At 41.6% G+C, this 27,483-nt stretch overlaps 1 protein-coding gene across 6 annotated transcripts in view; it reads right to left on the bottom strand.

Annotated features, from left to right (window-relative positions):
* NCOA2 (nuclear receptor coactivator 2) overlaps positions 1-27,483 on the bottom strand; it is a 197,899-nt gene that overhangs the window by 50,078 nt on the left and 120,338 nt on the right. For all 6 annotated transcript variants that reach the window (XM_066626615.1, XM_066626620.1, XM_066626617.1 and 3 more), the window contains 5 exons: positions 14,011-14,114; positions 10,566-10,743; positions 8,864-9,052; positions 2,063-2,164; positions 1,835-1,975 (listed from right to left, as the gene is read on the bottom strand). In XM_066626615.1, the coding sequence (XP_066482712.1) occupies positions 1,835-1,975; positions 2,063-2,164; positions 8,864-9,052; positions 10,566-10,743; positions 14,011-14,114 (714 nt within the window). The remainder of the gene's footprint in view (positions 1-1,834; positions 1,976-2,062; positions 2,165-8,863; positions 9,053-10,565; positions 10,744-14,010; positions 14,115-27,483) is intronic.

Below are 27,483 nucleotides of genomic sequence, written 5' to 3'. Positions count from 1 at the left end.
TGCACCAGCACAGCATACACTCTGCCAGTGCACCAGGCCTCCATGCACTGTGAAAGCACTGTGAAGGGCTTTGTGACAGTGTGAAGGCTGGGTGCACTAAACGCCAAGGTCTTCGAGCAAGTGCACTGGCACAGCAGCGAATGCCCACTGGGCCATGCAGGGGCTCCACTACACTTGCAAATTTCACCATGCAAACCCATGCTTTCAGGACCTAACACATAATTTAAGCCTATTCTTCCAACAGACAGTCTTGAATTAACTTTTAAATACTCAACACATTCTCTTAGCATAGCCTTACAGAAATAAGTTGAGATTTGTCAAGATAGATTTCTTAAAGGTCAATGTTCCAGTTTTTATCAGAGTTTCAAAACAAGATATAGTTTTTCTTCCTATATATAATTGATAAAATTGATATATAATTTATATAATTTGTGTCTTGTTTAACAATGATCACATTTTTTTATCAGATCAAAAGTATATTTTATTAATCACACTCAATGACCCAAACAATTTCAACTACTCATTACAGAAACCCACAGAATTAAAACACTTGTAATTCATGTGCCAGAAGAAAAAAAGGACAATTTTTCCAAGAATTTTAAAATCATGAATGAATGTACATGCACCTGTGCCATTTCATTAACTGCTGCATAGCAAACTGAGCACATTCTTAATAAACATACTGTATAAAACAGTAATCAGATGTGCTTCATACATACGTGACATCTAAAATTTGAGTAGCAAGAAATAAAAGAATCAGATCTTGTTGGCATGCTTCAGTCTCGGAAGACTATGGTATTGCGCTCTGAATGGTGGTTCTGGAACAGAGTGTCCTCTCCAGAGCGCAAAGCCTGGGTAAAGTAGATATGGAGGATAGACTGTTTACCATGCAGCAAATTCCCCCCTCTCCACATAGCTGAAATGGTCCAACGGAAAGGCAGAGGCCAATATGGTTGATTCCAGCGGCGTTGCAGGAGTTGCCAGAACGTGACTGTGTTCAGCCATGAACTGCCTCAGGGACTCCGGCTCCAGATTTTGCCTCGAGGTTGACTCCTGAAGCCTTTTCCATAACTGGATGTAGCCACAAGGCAGTGGAGGTTTGGGATCAGAGTTCTCTCAGATGAGCTGCCTTCCCGGGCTAATGAGTCCCATCTACCCGGAGGCTGTTTAGTTGCCTCTTATGACAAGTACAGCCAAACTGAGGGCCTATTCTTATCCCCCAGCCCCCAGGGGTGGAATCAGATCAGCTACCTTTTATATAGTGTACTCAGTCTATGTGCATCAAAAAGTGGCTAATAGTATGCTTTCAGAACAATTCTATTGGTGAGCTAAAACTGCCACCAGGAAATAGAGTTGTTGCTTGTTTCAAATAATACTTAAGGAGCACAGAACATTATAAGAGAAATGCATCATTCAGAGGCTCAATGTTTGCATAAGCTCTATAAATTCATATTTGGGTCAGTCAGCTTCTGTTTGATCACACTGTAACTCCTTGTCTCCTCCATTGTAAGTTCTATTTAAAGTATTCCAGAGTCTTCATCAACAACTATGCTTAGACAGATACATTTTGAAAGGAATAATACTGCCTTATCCACAGCTCCACAAGCTAGCATGGGCCTTCTTATTTCCTATGATGCTGGATGTCACTCCACCCAGACACAGAACAGTTCCCCAACATTGCAACAAATGGGGAAGTATTTACACTTCATAGAACATCAGGTTTGTTTTAAAGCACCTGTACATTATCTGGATTATGGCGCTTCAAGAGTGTGTTCCTTCCTTTCTCCTTAAACATTCCATTAGAACATTGCTACCGAATAGAGAAGAATCTTACCCTCCTGGTGATGCCTCTTCGCAAATGACAGATCTCCCTCATGCTGTGCATAGAATCGCTGAATGCACCTTCTCACCACATCTTCCCAGCCAGGTTTCATAGCTGCTCGCATGGTACTTGTGTCTAGTGAAGTTATCTTGCCTGGGTTTGATATAAAGCAGTTGTTATAAGAGGTTGTACTTTTTTATTTTAAAAAAGGATTTTTTTAAATTTACAGCCTCCCAGTACCTTGCAGATCTTGAAAAGTGCTAAATGTCTCCGATGGGGGCAGAAGCGGCCTCTCCTTCATTGGAACTCTTCTTGCCACACAAATCAAGCAAGACTGCAAATCTTAAATAAAATAAATTTAGGTTTAGCTTGAAAGGTAGATCAAAGGTAGCCATTGGACAAATTATACACAGTTACACTAACAGCCCCATCATAACCTGCGCCATTCTGTGCCGCTCCTGGATGCAGCACTGTTAGGCTGGCACAGGCAGCTAGGCTAGCGCTGCTGGTTTGTGAGTTATCACAGATGTGCCTTACGGTGCATTTGATACACCCCGAGTCAGCACAAAGATAGATGCGCCAGCTAGAGTTAGGATTGCGCTGCAATTTATTTTACTTTTTTAAAAGAAGCCCTCTTGGTAAAGACCAAAAAGCCCCCAAAAACGGGGGTGGGTGGGGTGGGAACAGCGATGTGACTGCCTGCCCCCTTACTGAATATTTTACTTGCTGAAATTTATGAAGACCACTTGGAGATTTGGATTTTTAGCCTGCTTGTTTCAGGAATGTCTTTAGCAGGTTACAATGAATTTGACACACACAACAAAAACCGAGATCAACATTAGACAGATGACATGTTTCATTAAAACTTTGCCTCACTCCTTTTACCTTACACTTAAACCCAAATGAATCTGGGAGCAGAAAAAGTGTGAAATCTTACTTCCTCCCAAGGAACTGGGATTGCTAAACCAGTTGCCCAGTCTCTAAAATTCTACCACCTCCAAATATAAACAACATCAAGATGTTTCCCAACTCTTGCAGACAGGTTCCCCTCCCTTTCCTCAAAACAATTTTCTTATCAACTCTTTCTCCAACTCCTCCTGTGTCCCTCACTCAACTTTTCTTTTACTTCACATAGCTTTCTTGTTCATACTTAGCCTTCCATATTACATTACATATGGACATTACAATAATCCCCAACCAACCTTATTCTTCATTCCTGAGCAACCCAACAGATTAACAATAGAACTCTCCCACAATAACTGCTCTCATGTACTGTATTTCAAAGAATTCTCACTTCCCGCTTCAAGTTTCACACTCTTATTGGTGGGCTACAGCTTGCCATTTGTTAACTTTAACAATTCCCTGAATTCTACCCCACAAAAAAAATGTGAAAACGTTACTAATGTCTAGAGCAGGATTTCTCAGCCCTTGTCCCCCAATGTACCACCTCCCATGGTCCAATGATCTGAAGTACCACTAGAAGTAACTACTGATGATGTCATGGAATGTGGGAGAAGTTATACAGACTTAAATTATTATTATATTTATTTATTTTTAAATTGCATCTCATACGTTCCCCTCCTATGAAGGAGGCACTCAGGGCAACTATCAATATGAATTTAGAAACGACATTATAATCATACACAAAAACCAAGAGGTACCAGAATCACATCAGAGGAGCAGCAACAGCCCCCTCCTGTGCCAAACAGCTGTGGTGTAATTCATTTTTGATACCTCTTGAGGTCAGAGCAGGAACAGAGTGCAGTAAGAGTGGTAACAGTGAACGCCCAAGAGACTGGGCAACGGTCAGAACAAAAAGAGGATGCAGTGATTTGGCATGGCTGTCTTGGGCCCCTGACATTCTTCAGTCTAGTTGGAGCAGTTCCATACCACTGGCCAACAACTGAAGTGCCACTGGCGGCACACATACTACCGGTTGAAAAATGCTGGTTTGAAGACTGACAAAAAGCCCCCAAAAGGACTTGAAGTGTTTTGGGGCCAATGTGTTGCTTTTTGGCAGATGACCACAAGGCAAACTCATCTTTATGTAGATCAGATAAAGGTAGGGAGGAGACCAGCCAATTGAAGCCACCCTGGCTCTCTTCAGGAGATTATGATTAAAGTGCTCTGATCTTGGACTCTCATACTTCAACACTATAATCTTGTTTAGAATGTAACATTAACTTTTCTTAAAAGGAAGACAATTACAAAAATAAGCAGCTGCGTTTATTGTGTCTTTCACCTGTGAACTGCATGCATCTGGAATGCAGCAGTTTAGCTATTTCATTCAAAACATATGACATGCGTGGACACATTTTCTGAATTTATAAACCTGAAACATTTCAAAGCTAACATAATTCAAAATTCATCTCATATTTCAGGTTACATGCAACTCCCCACCCTGGCCTGAGTCAAAAAAACACCCCCAATCCTCACCACACCAAACAAGAAGAAATTTAGTAGACAGTAAGCATTAATTTCTGGAAACAAAGAGAAGTGCAGTTTTGCTAGACAGAAGACAGTGGTCAAATTCTGCTTGTTTTGATTGCAGGAAATCTCATTGCAATCTGAGCAATTTAAGTCCTAGTTTTAAGCACAAGTATATTTTAGAATAAGCCTCAATGAAATATACACAATTTACTTCTATGTACATACTGGAGTGTTTTGGGCGCAGTAACTTCCAATACAAACGATAGACTGAATAGGTGCATAATAGGCATGAGGTCTGGTCTAGAGGGTATAGCCTCCATTAGCCCAAAGATAACATCTGAAGGTCGCCAGTTCAAGGCTACCATCAGCTCCCTGATGCAGCTGACAAGCTGAGCTGAGTTATTCCACCTGCTCTTTGGTGCCAGCGAAGAAGTGTCTTGGCTGCCCTTGTGAGAGATGAAGGAGCGTGGGAGGCAACTGGGGGCCAGAAGTGATACCAGAACACGAAAGATCCATCTGAAATGTTGTGTGGTTCTTGAATGCTAGAACCTTTCTGTTATTGCGTGGATGTTATTGCGTGGGTCTCAATGCGTGGATGAGACGGTGGTGTAGGGAGGAGGGGTTTAGATTCGTTAGGCACTGGGGAACGTTTTGGGACAAGCGGGGCCTGTACAAGAGGGATGGGCTCCACTTGAACTAGAATGGAACCAGACTGCTGGCGCATAATATTAAAAAGGCGGCAGAGCAGCTTTTAAACTGATCCCTGGGGGAAGGCCGACAGGAGCCGAGGGGCATCCGGTTCGGGACTCCTCATCCCTATGGGATGAGGATGGGAAGGTTAGAGAACAACAAGACAAAGGCAGAGCAGGAGAAGAAATTGGGAAAGGTAGCGTGATGGGATGTGATAGACGGTTTGGCACAATGAGAGGATGTGGGGACAAAGGAGCGAATAAGCAGCCCATCCTGGGGCATTCCGTGTACAAATACTTTTATGCGAATGCCCGAAGTCTCCAAGCAAAGGTGGGAGAACTGGAATGTCTGGTGACAAGGGAAAACATTGAATTAATGGGCATAACGGAAACCTGGTGGAATGCGGAGAATCAGTGGGATACTGCAATCCCGGGCTATAAACTCTACAGGAGGGACAGGGAGGGGCGTGTTGGAGGTCGGGTGGCCATTTGCGTTAAGGAAGGGCTAGAATCCAGCAAAGTAGAGATTGAAGGTGGGTCCGACTCCACCTTAGAATCTCTGTGGGTTAAATTACCAGGCTTGCGCAGCGATGTAATACTAGGGGCGTGCTATCGTCCTCCAGACCAGAAATCGGATGGGGACCTTGAAATGAGGAAACAGATCAGGGAGGTGACAAGGAGGGACAGGGTTGTAATCATGGGGGACTTCAACTATCCTCATATAGACTGGGTCAATTTGTGTTCTGGTCACGATAAGGAGACCGGATTTCTTGACGTGCTAAATGACTGTGCCTTAGAGTAGCTAGTCACGGAGCCCACCAGAGGGCAGGTGACTCAGGATTTAATATTGTGCGATACACAGGACCTGGTTAGAGATGTAAATGTTACTGAGCCATTGGGGAACAGTGATCATGCTGTGATCCGTTTTGACGTGCACGTTGGGGGAAGAATACCAGGCAAATCTCTAACGAAAACCCTTGACTTCCGACGGGCAGACTTCCCTCAAATGAGGAGGCTGGTTAGAAGGAGGTTGAAAGGGAGGGTAAAAAGAGTCCAATCTCTCCAGAGTGCATGGAGGCTGCTTAAAACAACAGTAATAGAGGCCCAGCAGAGGTGTATACTGCAAAGAAAGAAGGGTTCCACTAAATCCAGGAGGGTGCCCGCATGGCTAACCAGCCAAGTTAGAGAGGTTATGAAGGGCAAGGAAGCTTCCTTCCGTAAATGGAAGTCTTGCCCTAATGAGGAGAGTAAAAAGGAACATAAATTGTGGCAAAAGAAATGTAAGAAGGTGATATGGGAGGCCAAGCGAGAATATGAGCAACGCATGGCCAGCAACATTAAGGGGAATAATAAAAGCTTCTTCAAATATGTTAGAAGCAGGAAACCCGCCAGAGAAGTGGTTGGCCCTCTGGATGGTGAGGGAGGGAAAGGGGAGATAAAAGGAGACTTAGAGATGGCAGAGAAATTAAATGAGTTCTTTGCATCTGTCTTCACAGCAGAAGACCTCGGGCAGATACCGCTGCATGAACGGCCCCTCCTGACCGAGGAGTTAAGTCAGATAGAGGTTAAAAGAGAAGATGTTTCAGACCTCATTGATAAATTAAAGATGAATAAGTCACCGGGCCCTGATGGCATCCACCCAAGAGTTATTAAGGAATTGAAGAATGAAGTTGCAGATCTCTTGACTAAGATATGCAACTTGTCCCTCAAAACGGCCACAGTGCCAGAAGATTGGAGGATAGCAAATGTCACACCTATCTTTAAAAAGGGAAAGAGGGGGTACCCGGGAAACTATAGGCTGGTCAGCCTAACATCTATACCGGGTAAGATGGTGGTACGCCTCATCAAAGATAGGATCTCAAAACACATAGACGAACAGGCCTTGCTGAGGGAGAATCAGCATGGCTTCTGTAAGGGTAAGTCTTGCCTCACGAACTTTACAGAATTCTTTGAAAAGGTCAATAGGCATGTGGATGCGGGAGAACCCATGCACAATATATATCTGGACTTTCAGAAGGCGTTTGACACGGTCCCTCACCAAAGGCTACTGAAAAAACTCCACAGTCAGGGAATTAGAGGACAGGTCCTCTCATGGATTGAGAACTGGTTGGAGGCCAGGAAGCAGAGAGTGGGTGTCAATGGGCAATTTTCACAATGGAGAGAGGTGAAAAGCGGTGTGCCCCAAGGATCTGTCCTGGGACCGGTGCTTTTCAACCTCTTCATAAATGACCTGGAGACAGGGGTGAGGAGTGAGGTTGCAAAGTTTGCGGATGACACCAAACTTTTCCGAGTGGTGAAGACCAGAAGTGATTGTGAGGAGCTCCAGAAGGATCTCTCCAGACTGGCAGAATGGGCAGCAAAATGGCAGATGCGCTTCAATGTCAGTAAGTGTAAAGTCATGCACATTGGGGCAAAAAATCAAAACTTCAGATATAGGCTGATGGGTTCTGAGCTGTCTGTGACAGATCGGGAGAGAGATCTTGAGGTGGTGGTGGACAGGTCGATGAAAGTGTCAACTCAATGTGCGGCGGCAGTAAAGAAGGCCAATTCTGTGTTTGGGATCATTAGAAAAGGTATTGAGAACAAAACGGCTAGTATTATAATGCCGTTGTACAAATCTATGGTAAGGCCACACCTGGAGTATTGTGTCCAGTTCTGGTCACTGCATCTCAAAAAAGACATAGTGGAAATGGAAAAGGTGCAAAAGAGAGCGACTAAGATGATTACGGGGCTGAGGCAGCTTCCTTATGAGGAAAGGCTATGGCGTTTGGGCCTCTTCAGCCTAGAAAAGAGACGCCTGAGGGGGGACATGATTGAGAAATACAGAATTATGCAGGGGATGGACAGAGTGGATAGGGAGATGCTCTTTACACTCTCACATAACACCAGAACCAGGGGACATCCACTAAAATTGAGCATTGGAAGAGTTAGAACAGACAAAAGAAAATATTTCTTTACTCAGCGTGTGGTTGGTCTGTGGAACTCCTTGCCACAGGATGTGGTGATGGCGTCTAGCCTGGGCGCCTTTAAAAGGGGATTGGACAAGTTTCTGGAGGAAAAATCCATTACGGGTTACAAGCCATGATGTGTATGTGCAACCTCCTGATTTTAGAAATGGGTTATGTCAGAATGCCAGATGCAAAGGAGGGCGCCGGGATGGGGTCTCTTGTTGTCTGGTGTGCTCCCTGGGGCATTTGGTGGGCTGTGAGATACAGGAGGCTGGACTAGATGGGCCTATGGCCTGATCCAGTGGGGCTGTTCTTATGTTCTTATGTAAAAATCCCCTCGGGGGTTTAGAGATAGCCTGCCTATGTGAACCGCCTTGAATAAATTCAGAGGAGTAATCCGATGACCAGAAAGGCGGTATATTACTACTATTACTGGATGCCTGTAAAAAGTTAATGCAGTTTTAGGAAGCTCCGAGACTTTACTTACTAAGGTGTCACTTTGCAGAGGGCTGGGAGATATCCAATACTCTAATAATCTGATACTTACTGAAAGAGTGAGTGCCAGTTGACAAGGAGATTCAGCAGCAGAACCATTAATTTAGATGAAATTTTTCTAATTACACCTCAGATGAAAAGCAAGCACATTTCAGTTAACAGGTGAAGCTGTCTAGTACAGACTCAAACCACTGATCCATATAGCTCAGTACTGTCAGAGCTAACTGGCAGTGGCTCTTCACATTTCAAACAGGGGCATCTTTCTTAGCCCTATCGAGAAATGCCAAGGATTGAAAACTTGAAATCTTTCTGTGTGCAAAGCAGGTGTACTCCCATTGAGCTAAGTTTCATTCCTATTTAGATTACAATTCAAATATTCTAACTCAATTTGGGAAATTGTCATTTCAGAATTAAAAAATGCTGAAGAATTTTTTAAAAATTTTAACATGGCATAATTGCATAAAATATGCTCTAGTTACCTTCCCCATCTTCCTTGATGGACTTTGGTTGAGAAACAGCAAAGCACTGCATAGTTTCATATTTCTGATGTGCTTCCTGGTTATCGTGGCCTTCTTCTTCAGAATCAGTTAAAGGTTTTACCAACATCCGACAGTTAAAAGTATGGCTGTTGCGCCTAGGAGTTTCACCAGACCAAGGTCCCCCATTCACTGAGTAAAACAAAGATCAGACACAATGATTAGGTTTTGGCCAAGATGTTTTCAAATGGCTATTTAAAAATATGAAAAGTGGTATAGGTATGGATATATGGGGAGGAGGGAAAAAGGGTCCAAAAATAATAAACACAATACTAATTATAGTCAACTCTATCTCAAGTGAAGAGAGTTGCTAACTTACAGTTGCTTCAAAAAATGTTTGTCACACAGCACCCACTTCCTGACCTGTGTGTGTGTGTGTGTGTGTGTCACAAAACCAACCCTCATGCCATACTTCAAAAACCTAAGTAGATCAAAATTGCTCTCAAACCCATGTTGTTGTTTTCTAAATTACCAGCAGCTTGTAAGAGAGATCAAGCGAAGAAGGCAGTGCAAAATACAAAATATCTGCAAATAAGAAAAATGAAAGTTCTATCTCCAGTGGTTGGTACCTCTATTTGAACACATGATGCATTAATGACCCAGAAGGGAGTCAGCAATACAAGAGAAAGCGGAACCCATTCACTTTAGCTTAGAACAGTGCAGTATTAGAAATATATAAACAGATAAGAAAGTAACATTCAAGGGCCAACACATCAACATTAAGCAAAAGGGCGGCGTATAACATGTAGGTAGATGTAAGAGTATGGATACTTCTGAGCAGCATAAAATGCTGACCTCCACTTAGAGAGCAGCTGCATCCACAGTTGCTTCCACAACTAAGTGTTTCTCAAACATTTTGAATTCTGACCCACTTCTAAACTTACTCTACTTTTTGAAGCTTCCTTACCTCTAGACACACATGCCCCAGCAACGATCACTGGTTCAGCAGGCAAGCCCCTACAGATTCACTAATATACAAATAGAACAGGACCCTAACTCCCAGTTTCTGGGAAGAAACATTAGAACAAATACTCAGCTCTTCCCAAGTTCCCTTTTTCCTAGAGACTTTAAGAAATTCTATGTATATCAGTGAGAATCTTCACTTGTTTCAAGATTCTTCCCTGTATGGAATTTCTCACCGTTCCCTCTAGAAACACTCCCACCACCAATATACTCAAATGAGAATACTGAGTTTACACTGTGAAAAGAGGCGAGATAAATCAGGGTTTTTGGTTTTAAATAGGTGCAATAAATGTGGAGCAGAAAAGACCAATTCTACTCTACTTTACTTTACTATCTGTATCATTTAAAAAAGGACAAAAAAAAACCCAAAGCTAAATTTCCTAGAGCCTTATATCTACCATAAAATATCTTTCACAACATAATAATCCTCACTTAAAATTACAAATTCATATTTGAAGGTGAAAAAACATAGAAGAAATGCTATAATATGAAGTTATGCACACAGTCCAAGACAGAAGCAGCATTAAGCCATTTGAGAAAATTGATTTAGGAGACAAAAACAGAAAAAAGAGGTAAAACAAACTCTCATAATAATGACACGGTATTATCTTAAACTCAAGCAAGGGTGGCACAATGAGATAAAACATGCCATGAAAATAGATATATTTTTGGAGTACGGTACCTAAAGATTTTGGCAGCAGGTTTCTGACAAATTCATTGTGGTCCCCGACATGCAGGATGCTATACACACTTGTGTTCATTAGCTCTTCTTGGTTGTACCTTAAGTACTGTGTCACATTCTCTGATACAAATACCACATTACCTTCCAGGTTTACTACAAAGAAGAAACCATCAAGGGCCTGAAAGGTTAAAAAAGAACATCAATTTGTTAATTCTTTAAGAATCTGCAAGAAAACTCCCAACTATGCTTTTATCTCCCAAAAGTCCTCTTAAACACTAAATTACTACAGAGGAAACAATGATACAATATATGGGAGCCTTAAAGTAGTGTGCTGTCTTTAGGCTGCAATCCTATACATATCTATTAGAGCAAGGCTCATTGAATTCAGGCTAACTTCTGAGTAAACATGCATAGTATTACACTGTTGTCTCCTTCTTGATGAGTTAGTCTCCTTCTAATGCAAGTATGACCGAGCACAAATACTTAGGATAACTCAGCACTTCCTCATATTTAATTTTGTACCACGCAAAAGGAACTAAACCAGCATACATACCGTTAGGTGCAAAATTTTAGCGTACAACAAGAAGATGAACCTGATTGCTCAAGGGCAAGTCAGAACAGGACAAGGAGGACAAGGACAACTTGAAAACACAATCAACCAATATAATAATACACCAGTCAGTGGCATAGCTAATGCTCATGTAGCCTGGTGCCAAGCTCAAAAAGATGCCCTGAAAGTGATGTGACAACCAGAAGTGATGTCACACCCAGGCTTTTAAAAAAATGAAAATTGGGGAAAAATTCGCCCTTTCCCTCCCCCCCATCAACTTGCCACCAACTTTCTCTGCCACCTTCCCCCAGTTAATGCAACAGCTAAGAACATAAGAACAGCCCCACTGGATCAGGCCATAGGCCCATCTAGTCCAGCCTCCTGTATCTCACAGCGGCCCACCAAATGCCCCAGGGAGCACACCAGATAACAGGAGACCTGCATCCTGGTGCCCTCCTTTGCATCTGGCATTCTGACATCGCCGATTTCTAAAATCAGGAGATTGCACATACACATCACGGCTTGTACCCCATAATGTGTTTTTCTTCCAGAAACTTGTCCAATCCCCTTTTAAAGGCATCCAGGCCAGATGCCATCACCACATCTTGCGGCAAGGAGTTCCACAGACCAACCACACACTGAGTAAAGAAATATTTTCTTTTGTCTGTCCTAACTCTCCCAACACTCAATTTTAGTGGATGTCCCCTGGTTCTGGTGTTATGTGAGAGTGTAAAGGGCACCTCTCTATCCACTTTATCCTTCCCATGCATAATTTTGTATGTCTCAATCGTGTCCCCCCTCAGGCACCTCTTTTCTAGGCTGAAGAGGCCCAAACGCCATAGCCTTTCCTCATAAGGCTGGTGACCCAGCCCAGTAATCATCTTAGTCGATCTCTTTTGCACCTTTTCCATTTCCACTATATCCTTTTTGAGATGTGGCGACCAGAACTGGACTCAATACTCCAGGTGTGGCCTTACCATTGATTTGTACAACGGCATTATATTAGCTGTTTTGTTCTCAATACCTTTTCTAATGATCCCAAGCATAGAATTGGCCTTCTTCACTGCCGCCGCACATTAGGTCGACACTTTCATAGACCTGTTCACCACCACCCCAAGATCTCTCTCCTGATCTGTCACAGACAGCTCAGAACCCATCAGCCTATATGTGAAGCTTTGGTTTTTTGCCCCAATGTGCATGACTTTACACTTACTGACATTGAAACGCATCTGCCATTTTGCTGCCCATTCTGCTAAGGCATCTATCTGCAACCTGGGGTCAAAGAACATTTTGTAGCCCCCCTCCATGACAAAATCAAATTTACTTAAGTAAATAAATAAGGAGTGTGCCCCTTATTGGTTAGAGACACTATGCTGGGGATGGTTATTTTCCCCATGCTATATATAAGAGGAGCACAACTTGAAAAAGTGCCTTTTTATCCAGTTAGCAGGGGTAACTGTATCAGGATACATGGAAATGAGAACTGACTCAAATTAACACCTTATTGTTGCCATGCTGTATCATTACGACATCTCAATGGCTCTCAGAACAATCCGTCCCTTAGGTCAGTTTTGAGTTAAGAAAACCCATTTTTTGTTCTATAAGGTATTTGTGTTTTCATTTTCAGGTTAATTGGCCATAACTTTTGATAGAATACAGATATTTGAGTGAGGTTTGTTTCATTGCATTCTGCATTAAATTACCTTTCCAATGATATATAACATAATGGTATAGATATCAAGGTTTTCACAATTTGGCCACTACTGTCAAGTTCAGCTTGTTGCCCTCCTAAAACTTGTTGCCTGGTGCAATTGGTACCCCCCGCACCCATTTAGCTACCTCACAGAAACCAACTGATGAAAATATGTACTGAATCAAACATATAAACACACACACTTATCCTACCAGCAATTGTAACCAATTCAGGTTAAAATGAAAATGGGTATGTTCTGAGAATCCCAAGTTAAACATTTCACAAACCACTCAGGCCTCTAGAGCCTGCCACTTATGTTCCAGTTCAATCAGTAACCAAGCGTCAAACCATGTTACTTTTCACGTGTGCTTTGATTCTGAATGTCTGTTGTCTTCTGTAAGAAATGGATGCCCATGTAAAATTCTTTCCTAATGTAAGTAGCATGCACAGGGACATACAATTTGGAAATGAATCAAGATGGAGACAGCACCATGTATGGTATACACCAAAGAAAACAAATACATTCAGGATCAAACCACATACGAAAAGTAACATGCAGTTTGTTCTTGGCACATTGGCACTCATGCTCCATTTATATTTACAAATAAAGATTTTTTTAAACATAAAAACGAAATGGGGTTCAAATTGACCCATTTTTAAACAATTTTTAAACTGTAACTTGCAGCCTACAGATGTACCTTCCTCTGTTATTCAAATAACTCACAAGCATTTCAAGAAGTAAGAGATGCAAGTCTCGCAAGCAAGTGCATGCCTGTGCTGTGTCTCACTCCAAGGTTCTCCCTTTTATTCGTTCTTTGAAAGAGTGTGTGGCCCTCTTAAAACTGTTCAAAACTGAGGGAGGAAGGCTGGTCGATTACTGCACACTTCGATCCCACTGCAACTGCACACTTAATTTAAGAGGAAAAGCACATTTCTGTAGTTTTCAATGGAGATTTATTTTTTAAGGTGGTGTGTATGCTCAAGCCAATGCACTACGTTCACTATGTTCTTACTACTATCGTTAAGATGTAGTCTGACAATTATGTTCTGTGTTTCAGAAGCACGGCAGTGGTAAAGACCTCCACCAAACAGAGGCAGGCTCAGGACTGACAATCCATATAGGAGTTCAAATTTCTGTTTGTACTCAACTGAGTCTTATCTAGATGGTGCAATTCAAATACAGAAAACTTTCTGCACTTCACCTCAAGCATCATTGGTCCAAGTGCATCCTTGTCAATGACACTCTGACCCGTCGATGACACATCCGCCTTCTGTACTTCATCCTCGTTGGCCGCTGCTGCTTTTTCTACACACACAAAAAGAGAGTAAAACATATCATGAACTGAAGAGCATAGCAGGGCTATTTAAGAAGATTGTGCTTGCCGATTTTTAATTACAGCAAAGAGGCAGAGTGCTGAAATAGTCACCACTGACAGACGCATAAAGACACAATAGTACTTTAACCCCGGTATGAGGTAAGGAGTAGGCTGTGGGATCATGTGGTCCATCCTTCCAGGCTCCCCATTCTTGTGCACATATTCCTTCCCCAAAGTATTGACCACAGGAACCCCTGCAGGGGTTTGTTTTTAATAAGAATTTGGATTTGAAACTGGTGTAGTTTCAAATTTTAAATTTTTGGTTAAGATTTTTTCTCTGCAGATCTACAACAAGGACCAGAAAAAAAATTTCTGCAGGCTTGTGCATATTCAACCAAGTCACAAACCAAACACATAGAGATTCCATAGGAAAATGCATCCAAGAGTCACCACCACTCATTCACTGCAACTCAGGACTTTCTTTGAGGCAAGAGATGTGCTAGTCTCTCCTCCAGTGCTGCCAATCATCCCTTGGCAGACTTCTTGTGTCTGCACAGAACTTGAGTCTGAGCAGAACTTGCCTGCCAAAAGGGGTGGGAATTTCCCTGAGCGTTTGCCCTTCTGAGAGCAGTAAATGTTCTCTTGCTTCTGCTCTTGACAGTGATAAGCAGGATACGTACATGTGCTGTTTGTTTTCTGTGCAAGCCTGCACAGGGCTCACCTGCCCATGAAGGAGCAAGACACTCCTTGGGGCTTCCAAATAAGCAGGCATAGGATTGTGCCCACCATAGCATGCATGCTCCCATCCCTCCCACACCCATTCAAACCCACATTCAGACAATTCTATTTTGATGTCATCCTCCCCTGCCTCACTCTCATTCACACCGCATGGCCTGCACTGCAACTTGCATTGTAATCCTATATGCGCTTTCCTAGGTGTATGCCCCATTAAACACAATGAGACTACTGAGTGGGCATACAGTGGATGAACACAAGATTGCCTTGCTGATTGGGACAGGGCGTGTATGGGGATGCAAATGGAGGAAGGGTGCTGTTGCAATCTCCTCACTTTCTCTGAATGAGCTGCCATCCTATATACAGTCTCCGGAGAGGACGCCCCATTGAACACAATGGGACTTCTGAGTAGGCATATACAAGGTAATGTAAATAGATGGAACCTTCACCCTTTTTCCAGCAGGAAGAAGTATGGTTTGCTTCTCTCTCCTTCTCCTCCCACCCCTAGATCCTAAGTGTGGATAGAATTTTAAAAAAATTAAGCAAAAGACCCATTTGCTGCTGTCTCTCCTACTTGCCACTAAGGGAGAGAAGAGACAGCAGCCCCTTAACATTGATAACAAGGACCTTGAGATAAGAATGGAGGATGAGACAGTTAAAGATGCAATGGTGCGCTGGGCAAAAAATTTTGGATATAATATACCGATGGACAACTGGAAACAAATTTGGAATATAAATATTAAGATAACTAAAGCGGTGTCTTTTAAAGAGAGTTTATATAAAGTGTTTTATAGATGGTATTTAACTCCAGAGAAATTAGCAAAAAGGGATTCTGGGTCATCAAATAAGTGTTGGAAATGTAAAGAGATTAAAGGAATCTAAGAAATATTGGAAAATGACACAAATTGTTGCAAGAGATATTGAATTGTGTATTACCATTCAAACCAGAAATATTCCTCCTAAATGTGACATCAGAAATTAAAGACCAATATAAGAAATACCTTATTGTACATATTGCTACAGCAGCAAGAATATTGTTTGCAAAAAAATGGAAATCTACAGACGTTCCAACTAGAGAAAATTTATTAGACAAAATTTATGAAATAGCAGAAATGGAAGTTTTAACAAAAAGAATGAAAGAGAGAGATCTAGGTAGAGTAAGAAAATATTGGAAGCCTTTTTATGACTGGATAATTTTAGTTAAAAATATTGAGTTTTTAGATAAATCTAAATTTTTATACTGACAAATATGATAGCTTTTGTATTGATAATTACTGTGTTTTTTTCAGTTGTTTGATTGCAACATGCATTATTCCAAAAAAAGCAATCTATGGCCAATACCCTCATGTGTAACCTGTGTAATACCAGCCCCAAGTCTAACCCATTTTCCTCACCTGTATCTGTAATAAATAAATAAAATAATTTTTTTTAAAAAAAGACATTGATAACAAGGAGAAGGAGGAACTGTGGTGAAGAAGGGCTCTGCCAGCAAACAGTCCAGGATGCCTTATCACCAACCAAACTCACAGAAAGAGAATCATGTGTGTTTTGCAACCATGTGTTGAAAAACCTATGGGGAAGAATCCAAACTTATGGATTATGAGGGTAACAAGTGGCAAAGAGATATTTGAACATTCCAATGCATGAAAACCACAGGATAAGGAAATTCATGTGAGTTTTGCATCCTAATGTCAAATGGTTGGCAACCTTCAGTCTCGAAAGACTATGGTGTAAGCCTACAGCACCCAGTATTCCAAGGCAGTCTCCCATTCAAGTACTAACCAGGTCTGAACCTGCTTAGCTTCCAAGATCAGATGAGATCAGGCATCTGCAGGGTAACAGTTGCTGCTATCCTAACATCATTTGGCATCCAATGCCCAGTACCATGCAGATTTCTTCACGTGTGATTTGGGCCCACGTTACAAGACATTCATACACATCTGGAACAGTCTGCTTATAAGATTCACTTTAAAAAAACCAAACAAAATTGACTAACATTTCTTAGGGCCCAATCCTATCCAGCTTTCCAGCACTGGTGCAACTGCAATGCAGCCCTAAGGAAAGGGAACAAATGTTCCCTTACCTTGAGGATGCCTCTGTGACTGCCTCCCCACCACAGGATCCAGCACATGCCCCATTGGCACAGCTGCACCGCCACTGGAAAATTGGATAGGACTGGGCCCTGAATCTTAATTTTCAAGCATCTTTGTATATCTACGTATGGAGCATGCTTCTTGGACCCCTACATTTTAAGAGAAAATTAAATATTCGTGATTAGAGCCTACAGCTGCAACCTTATACATGGGGACATGGTAATATTTTCCATTCAACGCAATAATGCTTACTTCCGAGTAGACATGCATAGGATTGTGATATAAATGATACAGACAGATAAAAAGACCACCTAAAAGGAGAGCAGCTTCCATGTTGTAAGAAATGTCACATAGATCCTGGGTCCAGACTATTTAAGACTTTCACAGTGAAAAACAAATTGTGTGAAAAGGGGTCAGGAACTAACTAGAAATCATTTGAAAGTTGGAATATTACAAAGTTTCACTATACTTGTAAATGCCAATGCACTGTGTACTGCTGAAATTCCTAAGGACCACCTTTATTGCTAATTTGATAAGGGCTAAATACAGACTTTTAAAAAAAAAGTTCTATGAAAAGAAATCTAGTGCTGCTTAATATAGATGTGTGATCCCACATATATTAGAAATAACTGACAAATCAAGAGACTGTTTTACTTGCATCAACAACTTACACTTCCTACATCTGGACAACCAGCAGTCCCACGCTGATAATTATCAAATCTAGCACACATAGCTCAGCTTATACTTGTAAATCACACTGCTACTTAGGAAATGTAAAGCATCCTTTACGAAACTAGAACTATACCACACAAGGACCATGACCTTTAATATTTTCCATCAACCAGACCATGTTCAAAATGATTATAACTGCATTTAAGAGAGCAGAATAAATATACAACATAATCCCCTTCATTCGCTTTGTGCCACAAAACAAACTGGGTTGTTGATTTTGAAACACCATACTGTACATAAAAAAAAAGTGGCAGGACTGCCAATAAAATGTTTTCTTATCTCTATTGCACTATGATGTAAATACTGATGTGCATATAGAGGCCACATTTCCAGAGGCCAATCACAACTACTGCCATCACTACTTGGATGTTTAAGTAGTGTCATTACCTACTGTTGTTCTAATAGTGGTTACTAGTAACAAGTGAAGTGAGAAGACCACCTCCAGGCTCCAGCATTACTTTCCATCAGCAATAAATTCTCTGGGTAGAATACCATTTATCTTGCATAAGCAGAAAGCCAATTTCACTTATACAATGTAGTGTCCCAATTTCTACCAATTTTCCCCTTTCTGCTGCAACCCCCAAAGCTTTGTGTTACACTGTTATAAAGTGAGGCCTCATCAAGAACAGATTTGTGTGGTACACAGGAATCAGCTCTTGAAATTGAGGGCTCACTTTATAACAGTGCAAGATGTAGCACTGGAAAAGTGGGGCTGGAAAGCTCCACTGTACAAGTTGAACCCTGTTTACACTGCTTTAGATAAACTTGTAATTAAACTAATCCCAATTTCAGGCACCCATTTTGAATTTTCACAATGGAGAGAGGTGAAAAGCGGTGTGCCCCAAGGATCTGTCCTGGGACCGGTGCTTTTCAACCTCTTCATAAATGACCTGGAGACAGGGTTGAGAGTGAAGTGGCTAAGTTTGCAGACGACACCAAACTTTTCCGAGTGGTGAAGACCAGAAGTGATTGTGAGGAGCTCCAGAAGGATCTCTCCAGACTGGCAGAATGGGCAGCAAAATGGCAGATGCGTTTCAATGTCAGTAAGTGTAAAGTCATGCACATTGGGGCAAAAAATCAAAACTTCAGATATAGGCTGATGGGTTCTGAGCTGTCTGTGACAGATCGGGAGAGAGATCTTGAGGTGGTGGTGGACAGGTCGATGAAAGTGTCGACCCAATGTGCGGCGGCAGTGAAGAAGGCCAATTCTATGCTTGGGATCATTAGGAAGGGTATTGAGAACAAAACGGCTAGTATTATAATGCCGTTGTACAAATCTATGGTAAGGCCACACCTGGAGTATTGTGTCCAGTTCTGGTCACCGCATCTCAAAAAAGACATAGTGGAAATGGAAAAGGTGCAAAAGAGAGCGACTAAGATGATTACGGGGCTGAGGCAGCTTCCTTATGAGGAAAGGCTATGGCGTTTGGGCCTCTTCAGCCTAGAAAAGAGACGCCTGAGGGGGGACATGATTGAGACATACAAAATTATGCAGGGGATGGACAGAGTGGATAGGGAGATGCTCTTTACACTCTCACATAACACCAGAACCAGGGGACATCCACTAAAATTGAGCGTTGGGAGAGTTAGAACAGACAAAAGAAAATATTTCTTTACTCAGCGTGTGGTTGGTCTGTGGAACTCCTTGCCACAGGATGTGGTGATGGCGTCTAGCTTGGGCGCCTTTAAAAGGGGATTGGACAAGTTTCTGGAGGAAAAATCCATTACGGGTTACAAGCCATGATGTGTATGTGCAACCTCCTGATTTTAGAAATGGGTTATGTCAGAATGCCAGATGCAAGGGAGGGCGCCGGGATGGGGTCTCTTGTTGTCTGGTGTGCTCCCTGGGGCATTTGGTGGACCGCTGTGAGATACAGGAGGCTGGACTAGATGGGCCTATGGCCTGATCCAGTGGGGCTGTTCTTATGTTCTTAAATTTAAAATTGCTTATGGATGCCAAATAAAAATGGCTTATGTACAACTTTGCAATAAGATTAAATTTATTCTGGGTCAGTGAGAATATTTACAGCACAGGAGTAAAAGTTCAAAGAATGCAGAGGGTGCTTTTTGGACCTCTTTTGGTTGTTTTGTTCAAGTTCATGAGGAAATAATGTCATCTGGTTTTGAAATATAGCAAGTTATTTTATCAGCAGTAGAAAGGAAAAAGGAATTGTATCCAATAACCAAGTAAACCGAGCATTTTGAACAAAGAAAGTATAGTAGTGCCTGTTTTACAACTATTCTTTAAAAAAATGATATCATCTGTGGAAAGGTTTCATTGCCCCAAGTGCATAACAATGTAAAATTGTTCTGCATCAATATGTTTTATGGCTCTATTTTTTGTAGCCAGGCTCCACCAAATCTGGCCACCTCCTCCTCTATGGCGGGGGGGGGGGGGGAAACTTTCTGGCAAATGAAAAATTCCTGTCAGTGTTGCTGGATGTGGGAGTTGCAAAAACCAGGACTAGATTTTTGGGGGAAAGGAAGGAGTCTGTGCTCTCCTACAAAAGCTTAGCAGTAGAGAGAACTGTAACCACCTCCCCTTCTCTTCAGACAAATTGGGAAAGGAAGGGGGGCCTTCTCTCTGTCCACAGAACTGAGCATTCTTGCTCCATTTGTGAGCATGTACTATACACAGACTGTCTTCACATCCTGAGAAATCTGAGCATTTTTTTTATTTTTCACATTTTTATACCACCCTTCCCCCAAAGAGCTCAGGACGGTGTACACAGCTGCTCCCCTTATTTTGTCCCAACAACCCTGTGAGGTAGGTAGGTAGTAGTAACTTTATTGTCAATGTGCTACAGCACAACGAAATTTATGCACCTTTGAGATACAAGCATAAATATATACTACAATTCCAACAATCACACTCTACACACTCACCCACACATTCTATACAACATGCATCATAATATAAAAACAGTATAACAGACCATAACGCCCAGGAGCATGGTAACAACTATATCGCCTTATTCAACATAATTATGGCTGTTGGATAAAAACTGTTCAGGAATCGTGTGGTGCGTGCTCTAATAGTTCTGTATCATCTACCCGAAGATAACAGTTCAAAGAACTTATGAGCCGGATGGAAGGGGTCTCTCAGAATACTATGTGACTTCTGCAGACAGCGAGATGTATAGATGCCCTTCAAAGCTGGTAGATGAAGGCTGATTATGTGCTGTGCAATCTTAATTCTCTGCAGAGCTTTTTTGTCCCCTGCAGAGCAATTTCTGTACCACACCAAGATATCATAGGTTAGGACACTCTCAATGGTGCAACGATAGTAAGACACAAGCAGCTGCTGTGACAAATTTAACCTCCCAAACTTCATCAGAAAATAACCGATTTTGTGCCTTTTTTATCAACATGCTGGTGTTAACAGTCCACGAGAGGTCCTCTGTGATGTAAATACCTATGAATTTGAAACTAGCAACCCTCTCCACCTCCTCACCATTTATGTACGATGGTGTGTGTACATCCCTCTTTTTCCGGAAGTCAAGGATAAGTTCTTTAGTTTTTTTGATGTTAAGTGAGAGATTATTTTCTTTGCACCACAAAAACAACTCCTGTATCTCCTTCCTATAAGCAGACTCATCATTTCTGCTAACAAGCCCCACCACTGTAGTATCGCTTGCAAATTTTATAATTTCATTGGTGTTATGTGATGGAGTACAATCATGTGTATACAGGGAATAGAGGAAGGGGCTCAGCACACAGCCTTGGGGAGCTCCTGTATTTAATATCAGAATAGAAGAATGGTAAGAGCCCATCCTAACTGACTGTGGCCTATATGTCAAAAAGTCCTTTATCCACAGATAAATGTCTTGCTGTATGCCCAAACTAGTCATTTTAAAAAACAGCCTGCTAGGTAGAATGGTGTTAAAAGCAGAACTATAATCCACAAATAACAGCCATACATATGTACCCCGTTGTTCCAAATGAAGCAGGACTGTATGTAAAACAATAGAGATGGCATCATCAGTCGACCTATTACTCCTGTATGCAAATTGACAAGGAAGTTAGAGCTCTAACACAAAAAATGTAAGGTATAGTATAATCTGTTGGTTTTTAAGATACTGCCAAAGGATTGTTCCTTCAACTCCCTGGAGCATCCTCATAGACCTAACCTTAGGAAAAGTCAGATCACTATCATGCAGAGTAGCATTACCGCTGGCAATGGAGGCCCAGGGTTTCAGATAGGGGTCTTTCCTAGTCCTACCAGGTGATGCCAGGGAGTGAGCCTGCAATCTTCTGTGTGCAAAATATATGCTCTACCACTGAGCTACTGTCCCTACTCTAATACAAGCCAATACAATGCATATATAGGAAGGCACTATGGCATTACAGATTCATAGAGCTGCGTTTCTGCTGAAATAAACGTGGTTACCCTTCTGGACTTTGTTTACAGAGATTTTCCCCTGGTTTATTTACTATGTTCATGCCCTGCTTCATTCGTAAGCTATAGAGGTGGCTAAACAAGAGCAAACAATGGTCCTGTTCTTCATATGATGAGATTGTGGCTCTGCTCAGAAGATACCCTGATCACTTCATTAAATTTTAATATCTAGTTCATTGTCAGTTAACACACATTACTAGAAGGTGACCTAGCACATCTGAATTTACAACTGAGGTCATGAAGAAAGCCATTTAAAATAATCAATGTAATGGTAATTTTGTATTTCCTTTATGCATGGTATAGAAAATCAAGTATATCTGTTCAAATCATCCCAAGTTCATTTAAGCCTCTGTGACAGAGGAATAAGGCACAAGCCTGTATTGTACACCACCACTGTAGCCATCTTGAAAGCAGTAATATCTACACCGGTCTGCCAATAATGCTTTAGTAGCATGTGCCAAGTACACAAAGCATTTCACATGCATTATCCTCTGCCTTTACACTGCTTGTAAAGTGAGTTAGTACTATTATCCCTACAATGCAGCAGAGAAAAGATCAAAACAGGGAAGTCCTTGTTCACAGCTCAGTCTCTTAGCCACTACACTAAGCCACTGGCACTACAAAAAAAATTGTAGTTATGAAATGTCTTTACAATTTACAGAATGTACATTCACAGACTCCCTCCTAAGCTTCTGAGTAACCAAGATAAATCTGGAAGTTCTACAACCAGCACATTTCATTAGGCTTGACATAAGGTTAGCAATTTTGGCACACTCACTAGCATCTGGAACACTAAGCAGCAGGTTCTCAACATACTTCTTGTAGAACGGTAATAGCTCACAATAAAGAATGTGGTGGAATACATTTTCCACCATTTTTCATATATACAAACGGCATTCTACAGAAATTTTAGGATACTGTCCCTCAAGAACTTAAGGTGACACTACTTGAAAGAGTAATACTGAGAAGGCCTTTCTGGACAGAAAGGTGCCATATCATTAAAATAACTCCCTAACTGGGAATTACTTTAAAGAAGACATGACAATGTAAGGTCACAGACTGATTACAGTACCTTCCCTGTCTGTGTCTCAATTCATATGGATGAATTTCATCCATATGAATAATGAATAATGTAAACTTTCTACAGTTTCTACAGGCTACTCCCAACTCTTTCTAGGAACATCTAAGGATTAAACTATACCTTACATGAGAGAATGACAACAACATATCCTAGAATTTTCTTTTTAATGAAATACAGCCATAGGGTTGATAATCTGCTTTGAGCAGCAGTGCCAGCAAGCAATGCTCTAATCCTCCAATCCTATGCCATTTCCTTGAACAAATGTATTTCTCTCCGTTTGTCCCATGCTGGTGGTAGTAGGGGAAGAAACACAAGCACATATTTTTCATTCTCACAGGGTTAACAGCAGCTGGAGGAAGCATGGTACAAAAGTGAATGGTGGCAATGAGGGAGGGGGGAAGTTTTCCTTTTCCCTGCAAAGCTGCTGCAAGCATACTGATCATCCCTCTGTGGCTGTTCTTGATTAAGAAAATCCTAGCTTGGATCTCATTTGTAAGGCATTATTTGACTCGGGCGATACCATAGTCTTTCGAGACTGAAGGTTGCCAACATGCATTTGACTCGGAAAGCTCAATTGGTCCACCATATTCTATATTCAAAAGTAACTGATGGATGACTATCTCCATCTTATCACAGGTGCACGCACAGACCACCTACGTATTAGACTCCTTTGCTGGGAGAGTGAAAGGGTGATGTGCTCTTCCACCAATACAGCAAGGAGGAGTATAGATCAGTGGCAGAGGCAGAAAATTTTATTGATGGGAAAATAAGAGAAGGAAGTACACAGAGACCAGGTTATAGAATATAGAAAAAGGAAAAGGGGGGAGAAGAAGGAGGACGGTGCTCAGAGACCTATGATGCACAGAAAGATGAGTGTGCAATTTGTGGGATAGAGAAAACGTGGACATGGGGATTCAGAGAGACATATGAATGAGGAAACAACAAAGGTAATGCGAATTAGTGGTGTCTGTGAGAGGGTGAAAGGGAGATTTAATAGCTTCTACGCCTTACAATGGTTCATATAGAAGGGTTATCAAAGCTCTTGATGGTCCTTGTGCACTTAAGGCTGTGTTTCAACTGGTGGGAATTTGTCCAACAGTCCTTCCCCCCCACAAAAATGTAAAATTAACAGCCATCACAATTTTAAGGCTTGGGCAGAAGATTGTATCATCCCTAGACACATTTACTTTTTATTTCGAAACAGAATCATTTTACGACATATGTTTGCAGAGTAAAGGAGACATTAGAAAAACAGGCATTTACTGCTAAAAACAAACATATTACAGAAAAGGTACATATCACTACCAAAAGGTTTTAGGAGGTAAAACAAGGAGAATTATGCATCTGCACTGAACTAAAATTAGACATGCCGCCATATGGCTCTGTGAAGCTAACAGCACATTCTTATTCATTAGGAAGCATTCTGCCAACATAAAAACACAAGGCCCTTCCTGCACTCTCCAAATGTGTTTATCTTTTCAACATTAATGCGCGATATATCAGCTTGCTGAAATCTCCTGCAGTGCATATTTAAAAAGCACAGCTGCACTATTTCCCAGCTTGTTTACTCACTGAGAGCAGCCTGGAGAGCAAAGATTTGCTTCACGCCCCTCCTGACACACAACTCTCTTGTCAGTAAAGGACAGTTTCTCATAATTCCCAGAGAGGAACAGCCGTATGAGCCAATCCTCATCTACCAATGATATCACATTTCCGGCCACCCCTCAATTCTCCTCCCCGTTGGACAGCTGAGAACTGAAAATGTACTTGGTTTCACTTTTACTGCTTGGTGCTTGACTGCATGAGTTAGTCCTCAAATCAAATTCATCTAGCAGATTTATAGGAGCTAAACTTGGGCTTGTTTCCCCTCAAGATGCAACAGTTGCTTTTATTTCAAAATATTACTTCCAATACATTCCAGTTACCAGAAAGGAACTTTTATTTCAGAGACCCATCACAGTAAGCCTATGCTAGTTAGGGAGTAATATACTGTAATCATTCAGTTATCAATTCATTCAGTTATCAGAACCAGGGGACACCCACTAAAATTGAGTGTTGGGAGAGTTAGAACAGACAAAAGAAAATATTTCTTTACTCAGCGTGTGGTCGGTCTGTGGAACTCCTTGCCACAGGATGTGGTGATGGCGTCTAGCCTGGATGCCTTTAAAAGGGGATTGGACAAGTTTCTGGAGGAAAAATCCATTATGGGGTACAAGATGTGTATGCGCAACCTCCTGATTTTAGGGTTATGTCAGAATGCCAGATGCAAGGGAGGGCACCAGGATGAGGTCTCATTATCTGGTGTGCTCCCTGGGGCATTTGGTGGGCCGCTGTGAGATACAGGAAGCTGGACTAGATGGGCCTATGGCCTGATCCAGTGGGGCTGTTCTTATGTTAATTGAAAAATTAAACAAATTCTAAATCCAATGCTTATCTGGATGCTGAAAATGAGAAGCTTTCAAACCATCTTAGATTGCAATCTTTACACCCACTTATGTGAGAATAAACCCCTTTGGACATAGAGGAACTTACTTCTAAAAACACACAGGATTGCACTGTTACAACATAAAATCATAACTTGCGCTGTCATTGATTACAAGCAGCTCTCTAGGGTTGCAGTTGTGATTGTCACAGTCCTGGTTGCAGACACTAAGGACTGAACACTGGGCCTTCTGCATGCAAAGCTACAGTAGTCATCATCATGCCCTGCCTCCCAACCTTTACACTGGTTAAAAACATTATTTGATTCAGTCAGTATTAGTATTAATTTAATGAAAACAGAACATTCAAATCCTGATGTCAAATCTTGGGTTAACCCATGAGTTAAGATGGGAATTCTGGTTAGCTTCTTCTGCTGTTAGTACGGATGCATATATAATGGTAAATGAAAGCTAAAGCTGGCAAGGAAATAGAAAGGAAAGAAATACACGTCAAAAGGAAGGAGTAGGGAAATGCACATTCTGAGACTGGCCCCAGTTTGCAAACCATTGGTTCCAGGGAGTCAGTAATATGCCTGCACAGGGCTACAGTTCTGAGACCAAATTGCCAAAGAATTTCTGAAACTGAAGGCATGAGTCTTGTTATTTAGCTGCTAACTCCCCTACAAGGAGCTGAGCTCCTGGGGCTTGCAAGCATGTGTAAATAGAGGAAAATAAATTTTTGTGGGTCTCTCTTTCTGGTTATTACTTATAAATAATTTTTTTTCTAGATCTCCTTTCTTTTTTAAAGTCTGGTAAACCTAGGTGGGTCCCCTAGAGCAGGGGAGCTCAAACCCCGGCCTGGGGGCCACTTGAGGCCCTCAAAGCCTCTCAATGCGGTCCTCAGGGAGCCCCCAGTCTCCAATGAGCCTCGGGCCTTCCGGAGATTTTTTGGAGCCCACACTGGCCTGACACAACTGCTGTCAGCGTGAGGGCAACTGTTTGAACTGTCGCGTGAGCTGTAGGATGAGGGCTCCCTCCACTGCTTGTTGTTTCACATCTGTGATGCAGTAGCAGCAGCAGAGGAAAGGCCAGCCTTGCTTTGTGCAAGGCCTTTTATAGGCCTTGAACTATTGCAAGACCTTCATTCATTCATATAAGTTCATCTTTAATATATTCATTTATGTAAATTTATTTCAAATTTTAATGTAAATTCTTTTTTCCCCCCCGGCCCCCAACACAGTATCAGAGAGATGATGTGGCCCTCCTGCCAAAAACTTTGGACACCCCTGTGCTAGAGTGTCCTTTTACAAAGTGGGTCCTGGTGCTAAAGAGTTTGGGAATATTACGATAATATTCACGATTATATTTTCTTCAGCTGTTTAGCTGTAAAAGTTCATCTTTCCTTAGCTTTCTCCCCTCCAAAGCACATTTTAGTGCACAAAGTAAATGATGAAAATAATTTTCAAGGGTGTGTCATTCTAGTACAGATTCTAAAAAGTGTCTCAAAATTATAGTGTTCTTAAATTTACATTTTAAGTCTGACCACAGCTTAGTGGTCATGAGAATGCAGAGAATCCAGGTTCAATCTTTGAAATCTCCAGGCACGTTTGGGAAGGAACCCAGTCTGAAACCCCCAAGAGATGCTGTCATTCAATGTAGACAATAATGAGCTAACTGGAGCAATGGCCTGACTGAGGAAAGGCCATTTCTTATGTCCTAGGAGGCTGAATTGGGGATTGGTGGCAAGTGATCCCTTTGAAGCAACATATTCTTCTTGATTTTTTGCTTCTCCAAGAATGAACAAACTGTAAAATAAATGTAACCGAGATAGGACTGACTTTCAGTATGCCATTTTTCTAAAATGGCACTTGACTTTTTTTAAACCTGAAAGATCTCCTT

This window comes from Tiliqua scincoides, chromosome 4 (assembly GCF_035046505.1).
Source record: "Tiliqua scincoides isolate rTilSci1 chromosome 4, rTilSci1.hap2, whole genome shotgun sequence".
NCBI lineage: Eukaryota > Metazoa > Chordata > Lepidosauria > Squamata > Scincidae > Tiliqua > Tiliqua scincoides.
This window is presented reverse-complemented; position numbering and strand designations above follow the sequence as displayed.